At 36.9% G+C, this 23,106-nt stretch overlaps 1 protein-coding gene across 1 annotated transcript in view; it reads left to right on the top strand.

Annotated features, from left to right (window-relative positions):
- LOC127852244 (neuroplastin-like) overlaps nt 1-23,106 on the top strand; it is a 55,402-nt gene that overhangs the window by 2,101 nt on the left and 30,195 nt on the right. The window contains exons 2-3 of the mRNA XM_052386138.1: nt 13,434-13,600; nt 19,081-19,240. Of these exons, the coding sequence (XP_052242098.1) occupies nt 13,434-13,600; nt 19,081-19,240 (327 nt within the window). The remainder of the gene's footprint in view (nt 1-13,433; nt 13,601-19,080; nt 19,241-23,106) is intronic.

Here is a 23,106-nt window from a genome sequence, read left to right as displayed (position 1 = left end):
AACTAAAAATATATAATAACTCAAGTTTAAACATATGTGTGTCATTATTTCAAAAATAAGTGGGTGGCTGAAGCTAAAGTAATTGATAAAACAATCATAAGAAGGATAAACTGAAGTATGATTTTTCAATGGTTTATGCGCTAAATTTGAGATGTCTTTTCTAGCAGTTATATAAAGTGTTCCTTACCAAAATCAATGTTATATTACTTTCAAATCATTTATGTTTTGGTATACAACAAGAAAGTGGTAGAATATTTGCGGAAAACATAAGAATTTTTGACGAAAACTTGTCTGCTGAAATTTACCGAGATGTTCCGGAAATGACCGATCGTCGGTTTCCGAAAATAATACACGTCGTGGTTTCTGAAAAACAAAATGGATGTACCCAAAGATTTTGGTTTAATTGACTATTACTGGTTGATAAATGTATGATTTTGCTTCTTATCTGAAAAAGTGATGCTTTCAAGGCTGATAAGCTTGAAATATGAAAGCTATTCAGTTGTTTGGCCTTTGTTTGTCAATACATCTGTATGATTGGTAATTTCCGTAACCACTCGTAAAATTGTAGCAGACACAAGTTTTAATCACAATACTTATGTTTTCCACTTATATTCGACCACTTTCTTGTTCAATACCAATACATAAATGATTTCAAAGCAATATTTTATTGATTTCAGCAAGTAACACCGTCTATAACCGCGAAAAAAAACATTCCGAACTTTTTGGTTTACGATTTTTATTTTCTAAATATCTTGCATAGAGCATGGCATTGAATGTTCTGCAAGATAAATGTCTCTACTTTCTTGATTGGATGATTTCAGACTGTTTAATCCAATCAGAAAATAGCTTTAAAACGTAATTTAGACCCATGTTAAGTGAGATAATAAAGAACCACTTTTTGGTTACTGCCGATTTGTGACTTCACGAGTTGCCTCCCTTGTGGGTTCATGCTACCGTTGATATTAAGTGTCTTATATTGGGGCTTGAATGTTGCGCACAAAATCCTTGCGCAACAATGTAGACAAAGAACGAAAAATTCCCACCATTAATTTGGCCTTTCCCCCTTTGTACGCTCCAAATATTACACATATAAGAAGTAGCTTAATATTTGAGAGCGTCAATAATTTGGACTACTGCTTTACTAGAATCTAGTTTTGACATTTTGACTTTAATGGATTTGTCCTCAGATGTTGGCATTTTAGAAGCTCATCCTTGTTTGGATTAAATAAATAAACATTCGATATGAAGAGCACATAAGCTGGAAGGCAAAATTTCTTATTTATTTTTTTAGTTACCCGTTGTTTATAATAGCGATACAAATACTAAATCTATAAAAATCTTCAGACTAAACGTCTTCTTATAAAAAAGATAGTTCGACTGTATGTAGATATTGACAAGGTAAGCCACTCGCCATTTTCAACCAACGGAAGTGCCTCATTACCCATAATTAAATTGCTGTCACCCCGCTCGCTTTTTGAAATGCACGTGCAGGCCAGGAACCTCGCTATTTCTCTATCTACTTTAAGTTTCTACAGAAACCTCCACAGACAGGGTTCGACATTAATTTTTTTTACAACAAGACCGTCGGACCAGCTCCTCTTAAAATGTACTAGCCCAAACCTGATGTCTACTAGACCATAAATGACATAGCAAATGAACACAATTGTGTCATGTAACTGTTTAATCAGGATTTATCAGTAAATAATCAGTGAACACCAGATTTTTTTAGAGTAAAACAATAAAATAACCCTTTTTTTGCTTTTCTTCGTCAAATTCAAGCCATGAGAACTGACTCGATTTTCCATCTAGGATAAAATTGACGTTTTCGTGTTTCTTCATATTTACGTTTCGTGTCAGTTAAGCGTCGGATTCTTTTTTATGAACTGATTTGTCGGACAAAAATCCGAACTTGAACAAAGCCATTCTTTAAATTACATTATCTTGTCTGCTACGCAAAAATATTTACATCGACGATACCGATTTTCAATAGAAGTCGTAAAATCATGCTTTACAGTTTTAAGACACTGCAGAAAATCATTAATATTCAAGACAACTTGACCAATTGAAACAAGCAATTTCTGCAGGAAGCTCTCCTTTGCGTCTAAAAATGGCGATGAATCGTGTGAATGCTCCGCGTTTATTTAAATATACTAGTTTTGTTTTAATGTAAATAACAGATACAAGAGTAATTTTACACATTAAAAGTAAAGGTTTTCGCAGCAGTTATTTATAGTTATATGAATCAGTATAGATTTTTTTTAAATTTATGTACGACCAGTCGGACAAGCTAGCCCGCAGTTTTACTAGCCCGACCACAGATCTTACTAGACAATGTCTGTCGGACGAACCTTAGTGTCGAACCCTGACAGACAATGTGATAAATCCCTGTAAATATTGGTTCACTCACGGGTGCATTCAATCACTGAAAAGCACCTAATAGCAGCGAAAAGCACTCAATTTCTCTCTATATAATATGCAATATATCATAACTTTCTAGTGTGTGTTAACGGGTTTAATTAGTTATTAATGGTTATATGATTGTATGTCTATACTACATTTTGCCCAAAATGGTAAATATCATCAATATACCGACTGAAAAGCAATTCATGTGAAGACCGAAAAGCACTCAATTTCTCTCTCTCTCTATATATGAAAAATTGCGTTTCTATTGTGTGTAAATGGATTAAATTAGTTATAAATGGTTATATTTCATGCATATTTATACTACCTTGTGTTTATTATGATGTATTAATGCCCAAAATTGGATTTCCCCATTTATGTCCAGACCGATTGATGTTGCGGGAAAATATGATCCCTGATGATTATAGTAATAAACATATTAAAGCTTCGTTTTGCAGTTTCTTCTTTTACACCCATGTAGCCTAGACTTACAACAGGCGGTTCTGAATGCTTTGCTTAAACTTTGGCTACAGTTTCTAAAATTTGGCTACAAAAAATCCATTTGGCTAAAATGTTGGCTACAGAAATTTTTGGGCCAGGGGGAGCCCTGCATATTTATACTACCTTTTGTTTATTATGATGTATTAATGCCCAAAATTGGATAAATATCGGCAATATACCGACCAAAAAGCACTTTGTGTGAAGACCGAAAAGTACTCTCTATACCGGTATATATGAAGCGTTTCTATTGTGTGTAAACGGATTAAAATAGTTATAAATGGTTATAGTTCATGCATATTTATACTACAGTACAGCCAAAGCGGCACAAACATAATCCGCGGCTACGCCACGGCCAGATTATTAGTCCGGGGCGGCCGAATCGTTTGTTCACACGGCGTATAGCCGTGGCACTCGGCATCGATCCGCGCAACAACGCCAAGTCTGTATTAACCTCGCGTACTTTCGCGGAGTAAATCCGCCGCATACGTACGCGGCGGATCGAGTGAAAAGATATCCACCTACATGTACATACATGTATGTGTAGCATAGAATTAATGTTTATGTTTCGTTTGATTATCATTGTTAAATTTGTAATCCGAAACACACTTCCGAATTTTAATGCTAACGCGTCCTTTGGCAAATTCTAGCGTCAAATAAACAGTGCTAAAATATCCTTTGTTTCATAAAAAGCGCGCAAAAATTATGCAGACATGTAGAACGTCGTTTGGAAAGTTTGGGTGTATTTTGTGTTGTATACATGTAAATACATGAACATCACATCAGGCGTAAATCGCGTGTTCAGTGGAGAAAAAAACACCCCGATTAGACGTTATTTCATCATCTCTATAAATAGTAACAAATGCCAAAATGTATTTGATACTTAAGGAAATATCGAGAATGTTTTGTGTTTTGGTCCATTTTAATCCTTAAGTATCAAAGCTATTGCTTTCATACTTGCAACACTTACTAACTACCATAAGGGGACTGTGCAGGCGAAGTTATGTAACTCTGACTGGCATTTTGACAGAATTATGTGCCCTTTTTATACTTAGAAAATTGAAATTTGGTTAAGTTTTGTGTTTAGGTCCATTTTATTCCTTAAGTATCAAAGCTATTGATTTCATACTTGCAACACTTACTAACTATCGTAAGGGGACTGTGCAGGCAAAGTTATGTAACTCTGGCATTTTGACGGAATTATGGGCCCTTTATACTTGAAAATTTGGTTAAGATTTGTGTTTTGGTCCACTTAACCCCTAAAGTATCATAGATATTGCTTAATACTTGGAACACTCACAAACTATCATAAGGGGACAGTAAAGGACAAGTTGCATAACTCTGGTTGTCATTTTTACGGCATTATGGCCCTTTTTAGCACACCTGATTGCTCAGGTGAGCTTTTTTTTGTGACCGATCTTTGTTCGTCCGTCCGTTAACATTTGTTAGTAAACACTCTAGAGGCCACATTTCTTGTCCCATCTTCATGAAACTTGGTCAGAAGCTTTGTCCCAATACATGGCTTGACACTGACAGTGGTCCGTTGACCCGGGGTCAGTAAAAAATAGGGAGGACCAGTGAAACTAGAAATTTAGTTGATCCGTTGGACCAGTTAACAATCCTGGCCAGCTTATTGTGAAAATTGGTGGAAAGCCGTTTTCATCAATAAAACAACTTTATATGTTCATAATGAACCGATAATTTCATCATTATTTTATGGGCCGACTCGAGTCCGGGATAAAAATAGCAACATATTGGAAATTCCAATTTTCTTTGATGCCCGGATGACAAAACCAGTTTTCGGATCAAAAAATCGATTTGCGTTCCGCAAATGTCTCCTGCAAATGTTGCCGGACTTCACCGTAATCGATACACAAATTAACATAAAATTTGAAGCGTTCGGATAGAGAAATGAACAAAATGGTATTTATTATTTTGAAAAAGCCGTAATAATCACCATTTAATCAATCTTAATACCATCAAAATATACTTTGTTTACAATGCAAATTTACACTGGAGGGCGTCAAATTAATGTTTTGATATTGCAGGAGAGTAAATATGCGTATTTTCAAGATTACAAGTTTTCGCGATGTGTAATTTTCTTTCTGTGGGTGGTTGAACCTCCGCCTAAAAAACCTAAAACTAATAAAGAGAAGCTTGAAGTACAGCGAAAATATGAAATATGTTTAGTAAATAGTATAGTTTTCTTTTTATAAATGCACAATACATTGTGGATAGTCCAGAAAGTAAGTTGAAATTTAGGTTTAATAACATAAAGCTATTGCTTTCATACTTGCAACACTTACTAACTATCGTAAGGGGACTGTGCAGGCAAAGTTATGTAACTCTGACTGGCATTTTGACAGAATTATGTGCCCTTTTTTGTTTTTGCCCTGTCTGTTGGTCTGTTGGTTGGTCTGTTGGTTTGCGCCAACTTTAACATTTGCAATAACTTTTGCAATATTGAAGATAGCAACTTGATATTTGGCATGCATATGTATCTCATGGAGCTGCACATTTTGAGTGTTAAAAGGTCAAGGTCATCCTTCAAGGTCAAAGGTCAAATATATGGGTCAAAATCGCTCATTTAATGGACACTTGCAATATTTCAATATTCAAGATAGCAATTTGATATTTGGCATGCATGTGTTTCTCATGGAGCTGCACATTTTGAGTGGTGAAAAAGGTCAAGGTCTTTAAGGTCAGTGGCCAAAATCGCTCATTTTATGAGTACTTTTGCAATATTGAAGATAAAAACTTGATATTTGGCATGCATGCGTATCTCATGGAGCTGCACATTTTGAGTGGTGAAAGGTCAAGGTCATCCTTCAAGGTCAAATGTCAAATACATGTATATAGCGTCTGTCCGTCCGAAAACTTTAACATTGGCCATAACTTTTTTAATATTGAAGATAGCAACTTAATATTTGGCATGCATGTGTATCTCATGAAGCTGCACATTTTGAGTGGTGGAAGTTCAAGGTCAAGGTCATCCTTCAAGTTAAAAAAAATATATAAAAATTTCAAAGCGGCATTCTGATGAAGCTGCACATTTTGAGTGGTGGAAGTTCAAGGTAAAGGTCATCCTTCAAGGTCATAGGTCTTTTCTTTTTTTTCAAAACGGTGTTTTCATGAAGCTGCACATTTTGAGTGGTGGAAGTTCAAGGTCCAGGTCATTCTTCAAGGTCAAGGTCATCCTTCAAGGTCAAAGGTAAAAAAAGCAGTGTTATCATGAAGCTGCACATTTTGAGTGGTGGAAGTTCAAGGTCACATCCTTCAAGGTCAAAGGTAAAAAAAAATCGAAGCAGTGTTATCATGAAGCTGCACATTTCGAGTGGTGGAAGTTCAAGGTCAAGGTCATCCTTCAAGGTCAAGGTCATCCTTCAAGGTCAAAGGTCAAAAAATATATATATAATTCAAAGCGGCATAATCATGAAGCTGCACATTTTGAGTGGTGGATGTTCAAGGTCGAGGTCATCCTTCAAGGAATTTTTTTTAATAATTTTCAAAGCGGCGTTCTCATGAAGCTGCACATTTGAGTGGTGGAAGTTCAAGGTCATCCTTCAAGGTCAAGGTCATCCTTCAAGGTCAAAGGTTAAAAAAATATATAAAAAATTCAAAGTTGCGTTATCATGAAGCTGCACATTTTGAGCCGTGAAAGGTCAAGGTCATCCTTCAAGGTCAAGGTCAAAGGTCAAAAAAATATATTTCAAAGCGGCATTCTCATAAAGCTGTACATTTTGAGTGGTGGAAGGTCAAAGTCATCCTTCAAGGGCAAAATAAAAAAACAAAAAGCGGCGCAATAGGGGGCATTGTGTTTCTGACAAACACATCTCTTGTTTTTTTCAAACATGGTAAAAAAACACTAATATTTATTTTTATTATTTTATTTTTGAAATACCGTCCAACCATCCCACCCAAGAATCCCCCCCCCCACCCCCCAAAAAAATAAAAATTTGTTTTTGCATTTTTTTTTCATTTTTGGAAGATAATGTAATACATGTAAATGACCACACCCCCACACTATACACCCCTCTCCACTCCACCCCTCCCTCCTTTGTGATTACAATTGAGAAAGGTCCCTACACCTTTAAAAAGAAAAATAGATGAGCGGTCTGCACCCGCAAGGCAGTGCTCTTGTTTATCCCCCGTCATAGGCGGAGGGATATTGGTCTGGCGTTGTCCGTCCGCCCAGAGCCATATCTTGGAAGTGCTTTGGCGGATGTCACTGAAACTTGGTATGAGTATATATATGGATAAGAGGATGAATGGATGATGCATGCCAAATGGCATTGTTCACCATCTGTTATTAACGGAGTTAAGGCCCTTTGTATCTTGAAAAAATGCTTTTTTGAGTGTCAAATATAATACTATTGTGTCCAGAAGCATATTGGCGGAGGATATCAATTCAACGAATTTGCTTGTTTATAATACAAACAAAAGCTGAGCATTAATATAACAGCATGTTTAATAAGTTGATTTAATTACAGTATTTGTATAATATTAATAACACATTTGAAAAGTCAATAAAAGCCCTTTGAATTAGTTGTTAGTCTTTTGATTGACACCTTCTTACATGTAGCAGCCTGATTAAGTTGCCACATATTGGGTGCTTCAGCAGCTTTCTGGAAATCTGAAATAACAAAATGAATTTAATAAAAATATAATATATATATATAATACCATTAGTAATAAATTTAATGTGCAGGCCTCGACACTTACTTTTTTTCAACTAGCCCGTTTGGGCTCGTAAATGCAGAACCTACTTAGTACTAGCCCTGACCAATCTTTCATGTGCCCTGACTCATGTACAATGTATAATCAAAACATTTATATTTATCATTCAACTTGTATTTTCTTGTGAGTGGAGATGCGCAAGTATGAGTCAATCATTCTTATTAGCATGCCTTACTAAGGCCAAAAAATCGGTCGCCCGACCATGTCTTCTGAATCGGCGCCGACCCTAAACTTTTTATTGGCAGGGCCCTCAATCCATTTAGGGGAAGCGGCTCGCTACCCATAGCAGGGGGAATTTTCGCGGCGTTTCCCTTTTTGGGGGATTTTTTAGTTACTCTCTTATTATTACATTTGTACATGTACGATTTCGGTTCATTTCGCATAACTTTCCGCTCCCATTTCCATTCTAGTACCCGAAATACAAAAAAATCCCTACCTACCGACCATGTTTTTTTCCCCAAAGGAGACCAGAAACGGACCTTTTTTGCCTAATGTGTAAGTGAATCTTGTATGTTGCAAATTACGTGTTACAGTAGTCATAAAATTGTACAGGGTCAACTCCCTTAAAGTTTTATACTAAAAGCCGGGATCGACCTTTAATATTAGTTTTGCTAACTGAATTGCGTAAAAAGATTGTCAAAACACTTCTAATAGATCAAACAAATTGAAGATTTTAAAATTGATAAATAACTTATAATTTTAATGTAACTAAATTGTGTAAATGTCAAGTTTGATACCTTCATCGATCCGGGACGATTCTGAGCAATCCTGGCTTTTAGTTTAAAACGTATTTTTATCCAGAAAACACGTCACTTCAAGGAAATCAATCAAAAACTGTATCTAGCGGAATTTTGTTTAAAAAAAGGTACTGACGTGTTTATTCGATGAAAATAAGTTCCAAATCTATTTCGAAATATGATCTGTTAAAAAGCGTTTGTTGTCTCCGACTTCACTCTAGGATTTAATTGTCATCAGATTGTATTGTAGTAAGATTTTTACATCTTTTACAGTGATATTTTTACAAGTATTCTCATCTGAGTCCTGGGACTCGATACCTTACAAATCTATGAGTATGAGTCATGAAATCTTGTTCGAGTTCGAAACTGGGTCGTGCTGGGTCAAAAACTAGGTCACTAGGTCAAAAAAAAGAAAAAACTTGTAAACACTGTAGAAGTCAAATTTTATGCCCAATCTTCATGTAACTTTGTCAAAATGTTTGTCTTAATGATACATGTATGTTGGTTGAGTTCAAAAGTGGTTCCGATCCGTTGAAAAACATGGCCGCCAGTGGGCGGGGCAGTTTTCCTTATTTGGCTATAGAGAAACCTTGTAAACACTCTAGAAGTCACAATTTTTGCCTAATCATCATGAAAGTTGGTCAAAACATTGGTTTTATTGATATCTCAGACGAGTTCGAAAATGGTCGAGATCGGTGAAAAAACATGGCCGCCAGTGGGCGGGGCATTTTTAACCAGGTTTTCCGAAGGAAAAACTGGTTATTAGATTGGCGAATGCGGGCTGGCGGGCGGGCGGAACAAGCTTGTCCGGGCCATAACTATGTCGTTCATTGTCAGATTTTAAAATCATTTGGCACATTTGTTCACCATCATTGGACGGTGTGTCGCGCGAAATAATTACGTCGATATCTCCAAGGTCAAGGTCACACTTTGAGTTCAAAGGTCAAAAATGGCCATAAATGAGCTTGTCCTGGCCATAACTATGTCATTCATTGTGAGATTTTAAAATCATTTGGCACATTTGTTCACCATCATGGGACGGTGTGTCGCACGAAAGAATCACGTCAATATCTCCAATGTCAAGGTCGCCACGACTAAAAATAGATTTTTTTTAAAAACAAACTTACAAAGGGGGTTAATTTTGTTTGTTCATTTCAAAAGTTCAGTTTGAGTTTTTTCCCTTTATCAGATTTTTTTTTCACAATAAAAACCTGGTTTTGTGACAATTTTGTCCCTTGTTCTCTATATGTATATAGTGAAAACATGTGAACACTCTAGAAGTCACATTTTTGGCCCAATTTTCATGAAATTTGGTTGGAACATTTATTTGCTTGAAATGAGAGTTGAGTTCGAAAATGGTTCCGGTCAGTTGAATAACATGGCTGCCGGGGGGGGGCAGTTTTCCTTATTTGGCTATAGAGAAACCTTGTTAACACTCTAGAAGTCACAATTTTTGCTTAATCATCGTGAAAGTTGGTCAAAACATTGGTTGTATTGATGTATGGTACTAGATAGAAAATGGTCCAGATAGGTGAAAAAAACACAGCAGCCAGTGGTCGGGGCATTTTTCTCTATATGTATATAGTGAAAACATGTGTACACTCCAGAAGTCACATATACAGTACACTCCACGCGTTTTCCCCAAAAAATGCGCTCCCTCCGCGGGTTTTTTCTGCTAGCGAGTGTTCACGCGGCGTTGGAAGAGCGAGGTGAACTCGATAAAACGCTCGGCGTTACGCCGCGTTCGCTAATTCCCGCTGCGTGTATTACTTTAGGCTAGTCGGTAAATGCAGACACCTTCCGTTCTTATCAGTGATCGCCGCGCAACGCCGCGTTAGCAGTGTGCTTCTGGGCATGCCAAAAAATAAAAACATTGTTATAATAAATTGTTTAAATACTGTAGTACATGTATAAAAAGATAATTGTATAGAAAATTAATACGTATAAAAATTATGTTTTTTAATTCACAGGTACGTCTACAATATGAATTAGTCTAATATAATACATTTGACAAATTAATATTTAAATCATAACACATACGACACAAGAATAAATGTTCCGTAAAATTTCCAAATGAGAATAATAATTAGTAATCCGAAACACACTACGATTTTTAATTGTTAACACGACGTTTACAAATGCTTCCAATATACAGTCATGTATATTTCCCAACAAAAGCGCGCGAAAATTATGCTGCAATGTACAAGGTCAAGGTACAATGTATACTCCTGCAAAGCGTGCGTGTATTGATTTTTTTGATACAAACTTTGTAGCGCAGAGAACATTGTTGATTTCGGTTAAAAGTTTCTTTGGTATTTATTAACGAAATTATATCGCGAATAAGTTGATATTTCCTCTAAAATAATTTCAAATCGAACACGCCGAATCTTTATCGTTACGGTATTTTAGTAGAGTAATTATTTTAACACTAATTGTACTGTAAACTGATTACAGAAGACATCTGGGCGGAACTGGATTTTAAGTGTTAGACGTTATGAAAACACGCAAAGCTTGTCTACTGACCTATTGTGTAAACTGCTGTATTCGGTGTTTTGACAAAAGGGATTAACATGTGTGAATGTCACTCTGCCGATTTGGTCCATAATTACTGGTAAACATTGTTTAGAATGTCGACGCAACAAGAATACAACTGTGAATATTAAATGCAATTATCAACTCAATAGTTACCACCTTTTAGCAATCAATGGAATAACCTACAAACAAAGAGAAAATCAATGCATTAGCGAGCAGAGAATAGACTTTGTTCCGACAATTAAAACCATTCCTTATGCATTCGTTGAGCGTGTTTACTTGAGTAAGTTATGCCTTTAGACAGGAAGCGGCTTTTCTTTGATTACGTCAAACTGTCAATTCACACAGATTTGCGAGATTTTTAGGGTCCTTGGTCATTTGTATACATGTTCATTATAGAAAATCACCTGCTTACATGAAAACTTTGGATTAAATTATCAAAATAAAAACAATGTTGCAAACTGTGTTTATATTAATTGGTAAGTATTAGTTAAAAGACGACGTTTTGTGTGTCGTAAATCAACGAGTTTTCTATACAACCACAACTACTTCTACAACCACGTCGGGATCGATCTATCTTGGTTGTTTTTTTTAATTGTAAATATTATACTACATGTACATGTATGTACTTGTAATAAATGTAATTTTATTTGAAAATCAGGAAGTCAAACAAAATTAAATTGATCGCTATCTCGTAAAACGCGGAGTTTCCCCCGCGTTGCCAACGCCGAGGGCCGCCGCGTCGGTTTATCAGTTTTGCCGATCGATAACCGCCGCGTCCAAAATCATGCAAACGCCGCGTATAGCGGAATTTTCTTAATCTCCCTCCAGGTCGAAACCCGCGGAGTATGGAGGGAAATTGGGGAAAACGCGTGGAGTGTACTGTAGGCCCAATTTTCATGAAATTTGGTCAGAACATTTGTTTCCTTGATATGAGAGTTGAGTTTGAAAATGGTTTGGTCAGTTGAATAACATGGCTGCCAGGGGGGTGGGTGGGCAGTTTTCTTAAATTTATATAGTAAAAAAAGCTTGTGAACACTCTAGAAATCAAATTTTGTGTACAATCATCATGAAACTTGGTGAAAAGATTGGTTTTATATATATCACATAATTAATGCCATAATTATTGCTCTTAGATTGTCCAAATTTTCATTATATTATACAAAATCCTTGTAAACACAAGGTCACAATTTTGTTTCCGATTTTATGAATCTTTGTCATAATATTTATTTTTGGAAGCAAGGTTTGATGTTTGGTAAGGGTGGTCAACTCAAAATAGAGGTCACCAGGTCAAATCTTACAAAAACAAAAACACTCCATATGCCAGAGTTTTGGTTCAATAATGATGAAACTTGACCAGGATGTTTTATCTGGACAATATCTAGGTCAAGTTTGACGTTTGGTAAAGATTGAATAAACCGACTCCTCTCAGGTGAGCGAACTAGGGCCATCTTGGCCCTCTTGTTTAAACAGTACATCCTGTAGTGAATTTATTAGTTTAAAGGATATAAAGAGTTCACACAGAATAGATTGTGTGTTGGTAATCATATTGAATGAAAGGAAATTATGATTAAAAACTGTCTCTGTTGTTTGTTTTTTTGTTAGCTTGTGAATATAGGCGGGTAACTGTTTGCATTTTTAAATGAGTTTCAACATTATCAGAATCTAACATTCACTTTCTACATTTGCATTATACAATCTGAACTTGCTATTTTGACGAGTGAAAATATCATGTCACATTTAAGTATAACCAATGCATGAAAAATGTTTAATTATTTCCTATAATAACACTGATTTTGCTAAAAACAATCAATACTTACCTTTATGATTTTCATGGTTGTCAACGTAACAGTCTTGTATTGGCTTCATACACTGTGACAAAAACTTCACATTTAAGCGCAAAGTTGGTATATTTCAATGTTGCATTATCTTTGAAGCAATAAAACTGATGACCAATAAAGTTTACTTTTAACAAGGCCCCAAATCATCACAATTATCACCATTACATGTATATATGCCACTTTGCGACAGTTGCATGCTCCATCAGGGCCAAAACACCAACTTTGGGGAAAGGCCACAGCCTTTTTTTTTGGGGGGGGGGGGAGGGGAAGACACAATTTTCTGGCTTTGGGGAATGAAAAATACTGAGGTAGATTGGAAATTTAGAAAAAATGCATGATTTTAAAGAAATTTCTGTAGGAGAAAGGGCCTTTTTGGTTAAGGGGAAGAAAAAGAGGCTCCTTGCGAAGAAGGTTTTTTTGGCCCAGTCCATTGACAATGAATAAATTGAAACATTCAATACATTTCCCTTTCCAGATATATGAGTTAAACCTTTGCAAAATTTAAAAACACTTGCTATTTCTTATGTTTGTTCAAACTAAGCATTTTTTTCCCCATTCAAAAAGGTCTCCGACTGAATCATTATTGGTAAGAAAAGACATAGAATAACTGATGGATTTGACTTTTCACTATTCGAACCGAAGCCATTCTCAAAACATGTGAACAACATGTTGTATTGTATTGTTTCAGTGCCGACCCTGCAAATTTATCCTCATTTGACCAAGATTGCAATTTTGGAAGGTGCTGAGCTGAAACTAGACTGCGTTCACACCTATCGAGAAGGCTCCACATCAGAAATGGTATCATTTGTCAAGGGCAATGTGACTGTAGCAGTTACGAACAGCGAGGGATATGTTGTAAGTTTTACTATTTTGCAGACATAGAAGCTGTTATATATTGCAATACACACCATAATTTCTTGAAATTTGTTTTATTTTTATGCTCCCCCAAAATTTATTTTGGAGGGGAGCATATAGTGGCCGCTTCGTCTGTCCGTCCATTCATGTGTCCGTCCATGCACAATTTGTCCGGGCTATTTCTCAGCAACTAATGACCGGAATTCAATTAAACTTTATGGGAAGCTTCACTACCAAGAGGAGATGTGCATATTATCAGCCGGTTCTGGTCGGATGATTTTTCACAGAGTTATGGCCCTTTGAAATTTTCTATAAACTGTACATATAGTGCAATTCTTGTCCGGGCTATTTCTCAGCAACTGATGACCGGAATTCAATAAAACTTTATGTGAAGCTTCACTACGAAGAGGAGATGTGCATATTATCAGCGGGTTCTGGTCGGATGATTTTTCACAGAGTTATGGCCCTTTGAAATTTTCTATAAACTGTACATATAGTGCAATTCTTGTCCGGGCTATTTCTCAGCAACTAATGACCGGAATTCAATGAAACTTTATGGGAAGCTTCACTACCAAGAGGAGATGTGCATATTATCAGCGGGTTCTGGTCGGATGATTTTTCACAGAGTTATGGTCCTTTGAAATTTTAATATGAGGATAAACATTGTGCACACACATCTCGACCTGTGCTTTAAGACACACTCTTTTGAATGGGTTGTTTTCATTTCAAACTTGCGATATAAAATGCTATAACATAATTTTGAAAACTGAGTTATTTCGAAGATTATGCAATAGCAAACAACTTCAGTGCCTTCAGCGCTTTGATTTAACTTGTCAATGAAGCTCCAATTCGTTCTAAAAAAAACAACCCATTTTTGTTTAGGACAAAAACTATTTTCGTATTTGTTTCAATTTATATTCAGCTCTGACATCTAATCCTAATGATGCAAGCAACCCAGTAATCCAATAGGTGAAGTTAATGTGTCAAGTGTTAGCAGGTTGAGAATAATTCCAACTTAGGCAGTAAAATATCCCTTTTTACTGCACATTTTAGGTACTGTGTTTTTTTTACCGGTCTTTGTCCGATGTATGTCCGTCCGTCCGTTAACATTTGCTCGTAAACACTCTAGAGGCCACATTTCTTGTCCCATCTTCATGAAACTTGGTCAGAAGCTTTGTCCCAATTAAATCTTGGTCGAGTCCGAAACTGGGTTGTGTCGGGTCAAAAACTAGGTCACTAGGTCAAAAAAAAGAAAAACCTTGTAAACACTGTTGAAGTCACATTTCATGTCCAATCTTCATGTAACTTTGTCAAAATGTTTGTCTTAATGATATCTTGGTTGAGTTCAAAAGTGGTTCTGATCCGTTGAAAAACATGGCTGCCATAAGGCGGGGCAGTTTTCCTTATTTGGTTTTCGAGAAACCTTGTAAACACTCTAGAAGTCACAATGTTTGCCCAATCATCATGAAAGTTGGTCAAAACATTGGTTCAATTGATGTCTCAGAGGATTTCGAAAATGGTCGAGATCGGTGAATAAAGATGGCCGCCAGTGGGCGGGGCATTTTTCTCTATATGTATATAGTGGCAGTTTTCCCTATTTGGCTATAGAGAAACCTTGTAAACACTCTAGAAGTCACAATTTTTTCCCAATCATCATGAAAGTTGGTCAAAACATTGGTTTTATTGATATCTCCGACGAGTTTGAAAATGGTCGGGATCGGTGAAAAAACATGGCCGCCAGTGGGCGGGGCATTTTTCTCTATATGTATATAGTGAAAACATGTGAAAACTGTAGAAGTCACATTTTTGGCCCAATTTTCTTGAAATTAGCTCAGAACATTTGTTTCCTTGATACGAGAGTTGAGTTAGAAAATGGTTCCAGTCAGTTGAATAACATGGCTGCTGGGAGGGGGGCAGTTTTCGCATTATGCCCCCCCCCTTTCGAAGAAGAGGGGGTACATGTATATTGTTTTGCTCATGTCAGTCCATCCGTCCACCAGATGGTTTCCAGATGATAACTCAAGAGCGCTTATGCAAGGATCATGAAACTTCTTAGGTACATTGATCATGACTCGCAGATGAACCCTATTGATTTTCAGGTCACTAGGTCAAAGGTCAAGGTCACGATGACCCAAAATAGTAAAATGGTTTCCGGATGATAACTCAAGAACACTTATGCCTAGGATCATGAAACTTCGTAGATACATCGATCATGACTCGCAGATGACCCCTATTGATTTTCAGGTCACTTGGCCAAAGGCCAAGGTTACGGTGACCCAAAGCAGTTAAATGGTTTCCGGATGATAACTCAAGAATGCTTATGCCTAGGATCATGAAACTTCATAGATACATCGATCATGACTCCCAGATAACCCCTATTGTTTTCAGGTCATTAGGTCAAAGGTCAAGGTCACGACCCGAAATAGTTAAATGGTTTCCGGGTGATAACTCAAGAACGCTTAGGCCTAGGATCATGAAACTTCATTGGAAGATTGATCATAACTCGTAGATGACCCCTTTTTAATTTTCAGGTCACTTGGTCAAAGGTCAAGGTCACAATGACCCAAAATAGTAAAATGGTTTCCGGATGATAACTCAAGAACGCTTAGGCCTAGGATCATGAAACTTCATAGGTACATTGATCATGACTCGTAGATGACCCCTATTGATTTTCAGGTCACTAGGTCAAAGGTCAATGTCACGTTGACCCAAAATAGTAAAATGGTTTCCAGATGATAACTCAAGAACGCTAATGCCTAGGATCACGAAACTAATAAGGTACATTGATCATGACTCGAAGATGACCTCTATTGATTTTCAGGTCACTAGGTCAAAGGTCAAGGTCACGGTGACCTGAAATAGTAAAATGGTTTCTGGATGATAATTCTAGAACGCTTATGCCTAGGATCATGAAACTTCATAGGTACAATGATCATGACTCGCAGATGACGCCTATTGATTATCAGGTCACTAGGTCAAAGGTCAAGGTCACAGTGCCAAAAAACGTATTCACACAATGGCTGTCAAGGTCACGGTGACTCGACTTAGAAAAATGGTTTCTGGATGATAACTCAAGAATGCTTACGCCTAGGATCATGAAACTTCATAGGTACATTGATCATGACTCGCAGATGAAATAATGATGAAACTTGACCAGGATGTTTGTCTGGACAATATCTAGGTCAAGTTTGACATTTGGTCAAGATTGAATGAACGGACTCCTCTCAGGTGAGCGAACTAGGGCCATCTTGGCCCTCTTGTTTCATACAGACTAGTGCAAAAAGACTCATTGATTTACAATATTCATCCTCTTTAAGTATTTGTATAAATAGGCTTAATTCTTCTGAGACCCCTGAATCTAGTGATTCATATGTTGTTTAGGAATGAAAATAACTATAATTATTATATTTTTTTATGCAAAAGCCATACATTTTAGAATTTTTAATTGTTATGATGAATAGTATTTTAAGTTAATGTCAGACAGAATATTGACTATTATTGTTTAAGAAAAGTATTGACAGTGAGATGTTTGATCAATTTATAAAGCATAAGAATTACCCCAGACCAGAGAACTGTGACGATCTGGTTATGGCTTTAATATAAAACATGTTGTGTGATGTGCCCATTCAGTATGCTAATTGACTTAAATTTTCTGGCCTTTGGAATATCAGTAAAATTATAGAATTTCATATAATTTTTTAGTGTTTTATCCAGGCCGTTTTAGCGTGGCGCGGCGCCACGCCGCTTTTTTGAAGCGCCTCGCTGCCCCTTTCAAAGCAAATCAGCGCCACGCTGCCCTTTTCAAAGGCCGCCGCCCTGTTTTCCGGCGCGCGACCTTATTGATAACATCTTAATTGCCTCTTAACCAAGCTTCTAAGCCGACTTTTATCAGCGAAGATTCGCGCGGTTGTGAATACGTCATGCGTGAATAACCATGTGTCAATATCAATCGATAATTTCAGTGGCTTTGTAACACCAATCGGTCCGGATACAATCGTGCACAGTTACATAGGAGACTTGATGAAAACCTCGATGTTATTCACGTGGAAATTGTGCATTTCATGCATAATTCAGTTATATCAAAACATTTATTTTTACGCGTAATTAAATTAAAAAAAAAACACCAGTTGTATCTGTAAAATATTGATTTGATTTCAATTAAATGCAAAACAGTTTTAAGTTAATAAAAATTAATTTAAAACAGGGCTTGCACTAAGCGGCGTACGGCCGTATATTACGCCCGATAATTGTTTCCATACGCCGATTACAAAACCCCATGACGTCCATTGTACTTCCTGAAAATTGGCCATACGCTGAAAATAGCAACCCGTGACATATTAAAGCTGTCGATTAAAATAACGCTCCGCCTCCTATCCAATACAATTGGCGCAGTCTAATATTAAAGCTGTCGATTAAAATAACGCTCCGCCTCCTATCCAATACAATTGGCGCAGGCTCACAGTAGATGTGTGTTGATGAATTGTAGCAGACGACAATCTTAACACGTTTGCTGTTCACGGTTAGGCAGACCGCGCTTAATTGGAGCACGTGCTTGTTTATTGTCACGATGTTTTGATTACAATAACGTGTGAATGTCGGCAAAGAAGTTGATACCCCGTCTTGGACCCTGTTTGGCCAAAAGTTGTTAATTGTTGTAACAGTAGTAGGCCTGCACCATTGGTTCAATTAAGAACATTATGACCCGTTTGTAACTTGTCAAAATATGTTAATTGGCAAACACAGATATGCATTTTACAAAAATATTGAACTTGTACCACTTATCATTCGTGTTTAGAATGTCGCAACGTACGCTTTCCGATTTTGGCATTCCACTTTCGACGAAACGTAAATTAGAAATTGATGCAAATTGCTTTGTAAGCAAAACAAGTTTATATTGGAGACCAATTAACGTGTGTTGAATTAATTGACAATGAACAAAAGACAGTACGGCGCCGTTTCTAGTTACACTTTTTTTGCGAAATAAATGTTCTCAATACAACACGTGGTCATGAAAACAATGACATTACGCAGAACTTTCTGACTATTCAACAAAGTGTTAGTGTTTGTGAATCTCCATTTAAGATGCATATAAAGGACTTGCAATGTGTGTAACGTTTTAAATATAAATAATGGTTTACGAGGGTAACTCATTTAACAGTATTCTAAGACATCTTTGAAAAGCTATAGTTTGTATAAGATATATATCCTATGGTGTTTAATCTTGTTTTTTGTTACTACATGAAAATATAAAACACATAATAAAATATACATTCTGGATTTTGTTGGTTTAATTATTCAACAATTAATCTCAAAACTATACATACAATGTTTGTGTGTAACAAAGCTTGTTATTAAGTCACTATACAGATATATGTGCCCTTTTTATGGATGTCGCGCGCTAAAGTGCCCTTTTTTGAAATTTTGCACCACGCCCTTTTTCCTTCCTGTATAAAACACTATTTTTAGTGTTTCTGTTTCAGATAACAACTTCAAGCTCTGTAAAACCCGATGATCCCAGTGTAACTATTACTACAAAGACTCTGAAAAAGAATGTAACCGTCGATGCCGATGAAGGTACCTTCGAATGTAGCCTAAATAACCCAACAAGCAGATCTCCGATCGATGTTGTTATAGTCCAAAGTGAGTTTCCCTTACCATTGTATTTATTATTGAACACGTGATTTCGGTTTTATTCTGAAATTAAAATTTGTTGTTGATATATACCTGACATGCAGATAAATCCATTAAATTATTATTTGTAATAGTTGTGAAATTTACTATAGCTTCTCCAAATCTCAGTTAAAAATAACTACAGAACAATCTTGTTATCATTATGAAATTGACAGCCCCAGTCACCTGCTTTACTATAAGTAAAAAATGTATACCCTGATTCATGCTTACTGAAAATTGTTGGTTCAACAATGAAGACTGACACATTTTTAGATCGACTATTATATATGAAATATATATAGTGGAGCTATCCTACTCACCCCGGCGTTAGCGTGAGCGTCTGCGTTTGCGTGCAAATGTTAAAGTTTTCGTACTACCCCAAATATTTTCTTTGTCCCTTGACATATTGCTTTCATATTTTGCATACTTGTTAACCAACATGACCCCAACCTATAAACAATATCAGACAACTCTATCAAGCATTTTGTCATAATTATGGCCCCTTTTCCACTTAAAATATGCATATTATTGATAAATCTATGTTAAAGTTTGCGTACTACCCCAAATATGTCCTATATCCTTTGACATATTGCTTTTATATGTTGCATACTGTTTTACCAGCATGACCCCAACATATAAATAAGAGCAGACCACTGTATCAAGCATTTTGACATAATTATGGCCCCTTTTACACTTAGATAATTGAACATTTTGCTAAAATTGCCATAACTTCTTTATTTATGATCCCATTTTATTATTACTTTGACAAAACAACACTTACCTGAATACCACAATGGATTCCGCCCAAACAATACCCCACGCCCCTACCCAGAATCCCTCCCCCCCCCCCCCCAATTTTTTTTTTAAACATCATCTAATAAATTACCACATCCCACATTATACCCCCCCCCCCCTCTCACACCCCACCACCCCCCCTACCCCCCCCAATTTTTTTTTTAAATATCATCCAATAAATGACCACATCCCACATTATACCCCCCTCTCACTCCCCCCCTACCCCCCCCCCCCCCTAATTTTTATTTTTCCTTTTTTCAATTTTGAAAGATCGTCTAATAAATGACCACACCCCACATTATACCCCCTCTCAACCCCTCGCCCCCAACCTCCCCCCCCCCCCCAAAAACAAAAAACAAAAAAATTTTCCTTTTTTTATTTTTGAAAGATCGTCTAATAAATTATTGAATATGAACAATTTCCCCATGATGGTTAACGTTAAACTGTCAAGCACTCAAATAGTTGAGCGCGCTGTCCTCTGACAGCTCTTGTCAATTATACCCCCACAAACGAAGTTTAGGGGGGTATATAGGAGTGAACTTGTCTGTCGGTCTGTCTGTCTGTCGGTCCGTATTAAGTGTCCGCTATCTAATTCAAGTAGTTTTCATTCGATCTTCACCAAACTTGGTCAGAAGTTGTATCTACATGATGTCTAGGCCAAGTTCGAACATGGGCCTTGTCAGGTCAAAAACTAGGTCACGGGGTCACTTAGTGCGTTTTAAACATTCAGCATGTTGTCCGCTCTCTAATTCAAGTAGTTTTCATCAGATCATCACCAAACTTGGTTTGAAGTTGTATCTAGATGATGTCTAGGCCAAGTACGAACATGGGCCTTGCCCGGTCAAAAACTAGGTCACGGGGTCACTTAGTGCGTTTTAAACATTCAGCATGTTGTCTGCTCTCTAATGCAAGTAGTTTTCATCCGATCTTCACCAAACTTGGTCAGAAATTGTATCTACATGTTGTCTAGGCCAAGTTCGAACATGGGCCTTGCCGGGTCAAAAACTAGGTCACGGGGTCACTTAATGCTTTTGAAACATTCAGCATGTTGTCCGCTCCTAACTCAAGTAGTTTTCATCCGATCTTCACCAAACTTGGTCAGAAGTTGTATCTAGATGATCTTAAGGCCAAGTTCAAACATGGGCCTCGCCGGGTCAAAAACTAGGTCACAGGGTCACTTAGTGCGTTTTTTAACATTCAGCATGGTGTCCTCTCTTATTAGCTCATCTATTTTTTGAAAAAAAAAAATGAGCTATTGTCATCACCTTGGCATCGGCGTTGGCGTCTGGTTAAGTTTTGCATTTAGGTACACTTTTCTCATAAAGTATCAATGCTATTGCATTCAAACTTGGTACACTTACTAACTATCATAAGGAGACTGGGCAGGCAAAGTTATATAAATCTGGCTTGCATTTTGACAGAATTATGTGCCCTTTTTATACTTAGAAAAATTGAAAATTTTGTTTAAGTTATGTGTTTAGGTCCATTTTATACCTTAAGTATCAAAGCTATTGCTTTCATACTTGCAACACTTACTAACTATCATAAGGGGACTGTGCAGGCAAAGTTATGTAACTCTGACTGACATTTTGACAGAATTATGTGCCCTTTTTATACTTAGAAATTTGAAAATTTTGTTAAATTTTGTGTTTAGGTCCACTTTTTTCGTAAAGTATCAAAGCTATTGCTTTCATACTAGCGACACTTATTTACTATCATAAGGGGACTGTGCAGGCAAAGTTATGTAACTCTGACTGGCATTTTGTTGGAATTATGGGACCTTTATACTTTAAAATTTGGTTAAGTTTTGTGTTTTGGTCCACTTTACCCGTAAAGTATCATAGAAATTGCTTTCATACTTGGAACACTCGCAAACTATCATAAGGGGACAGTAAAGGACAAGTAGCATAACTCTGGTTGTCATTTTTACAGAATTATGGCCATTTTTTGACTGAGTAACTTTGAATATATGGTTACATTTTGTGTTTAGATCCACTTTACTTCTAAAGTATCAAGGCTATTGCTTTAAAACTTTAAATACTTTCATGCTATCATGAGGGTACTGTACCTGGCAAGTTGAATTTTACCTTGACCTTTGAATGACCTTGACTCAAGGTCAAATTATTAAATTTTGCTAAAATTGCCATAACTTCTTTATTTATGATTAGATTCGATTGATCCCTGTAGGGTGGCATATAGCAGTTTAACTGTCCGTCAGTATGTCTGTCCGTCCGAAAAAAACTTTAACATTGGCCATAACTTTTTCACTTTTTAAGATAGCAACTTGATATTTGGCATGCATGTGTATCTCATGGAGCTGCACATTTTGAGTGGTGAAAGGTCAAGGTCAATGTCATCCTTTAAGGTCAAATGTCAAATTTATGGTGTCTGTCCGTCCGAAAACTTTTACATTTGCCATAACTTTTTATGCCCCCCTTCGAAGAAGAGGGGGTATATTGCTTTGCTCATGTCGGTCGGTAGGTCGGTCGGTCGGTCCGTCCACCAGGTGGTTGTCAGACGATAACTCAAGAACGCTTGGGCCTAGGATCATGAAACTTCATAGGTACATTGATCATGACTTGCAGATGACCCCTATTGATTTTGAGGTCACTAGATCAAAGGTCAAGGTCACGGTGACCCGAAATAGTAAAATGGTTTCCGGATGATAACTCAAGAACGCATACACCTAGGATCATGAAACTTCATGGGTAGATTGATCATGACTCGCAGATGACCCCTATTGATTTTGAGGTCACTAGGTCAAAGGTCAAGGTCACGGTGACCCGAAATAGTAAAATGGTTTCCGGATGATAACTCAAGAACGCATACGCCTAGGATCATGAAACTTCATGGTTAGATTGATCATGACTCGCAGATGACCCCTATTGATTTTGAGGTCACTAGGTCAAAGGTCAAGGTCACGGTGACCCAAAATAGTAAAATGATTTTTGGATGATAATTCAAGAACGCATATGCCTAGGATCATGAAACTTTATAGGTAGATTGATCATGACTCGCAGATGACCCCTATTGATTTTCAG

The sequence above is a fragment of the Dreissena polymorpha genome, chromosome 12 (assembly GCF_020536995.1).
Source record: "Dreissena polymorpha isolate Duluth1 chromosome 12, UMN_Dpol_1.0, whole genome shotgun sequence".
In the NCBI taxonomy this organism is placed as follows: Eukaryota; Metazoa; Mollusca; class Bivalvia; order Myida; family Dreissenidae; genus Dreissena; species Dreissena polymorpha.
Note: the sequence above shows the minus strand (reverse complement) of the source record. Positions and strands in the feature narration are given on the sequence as shown.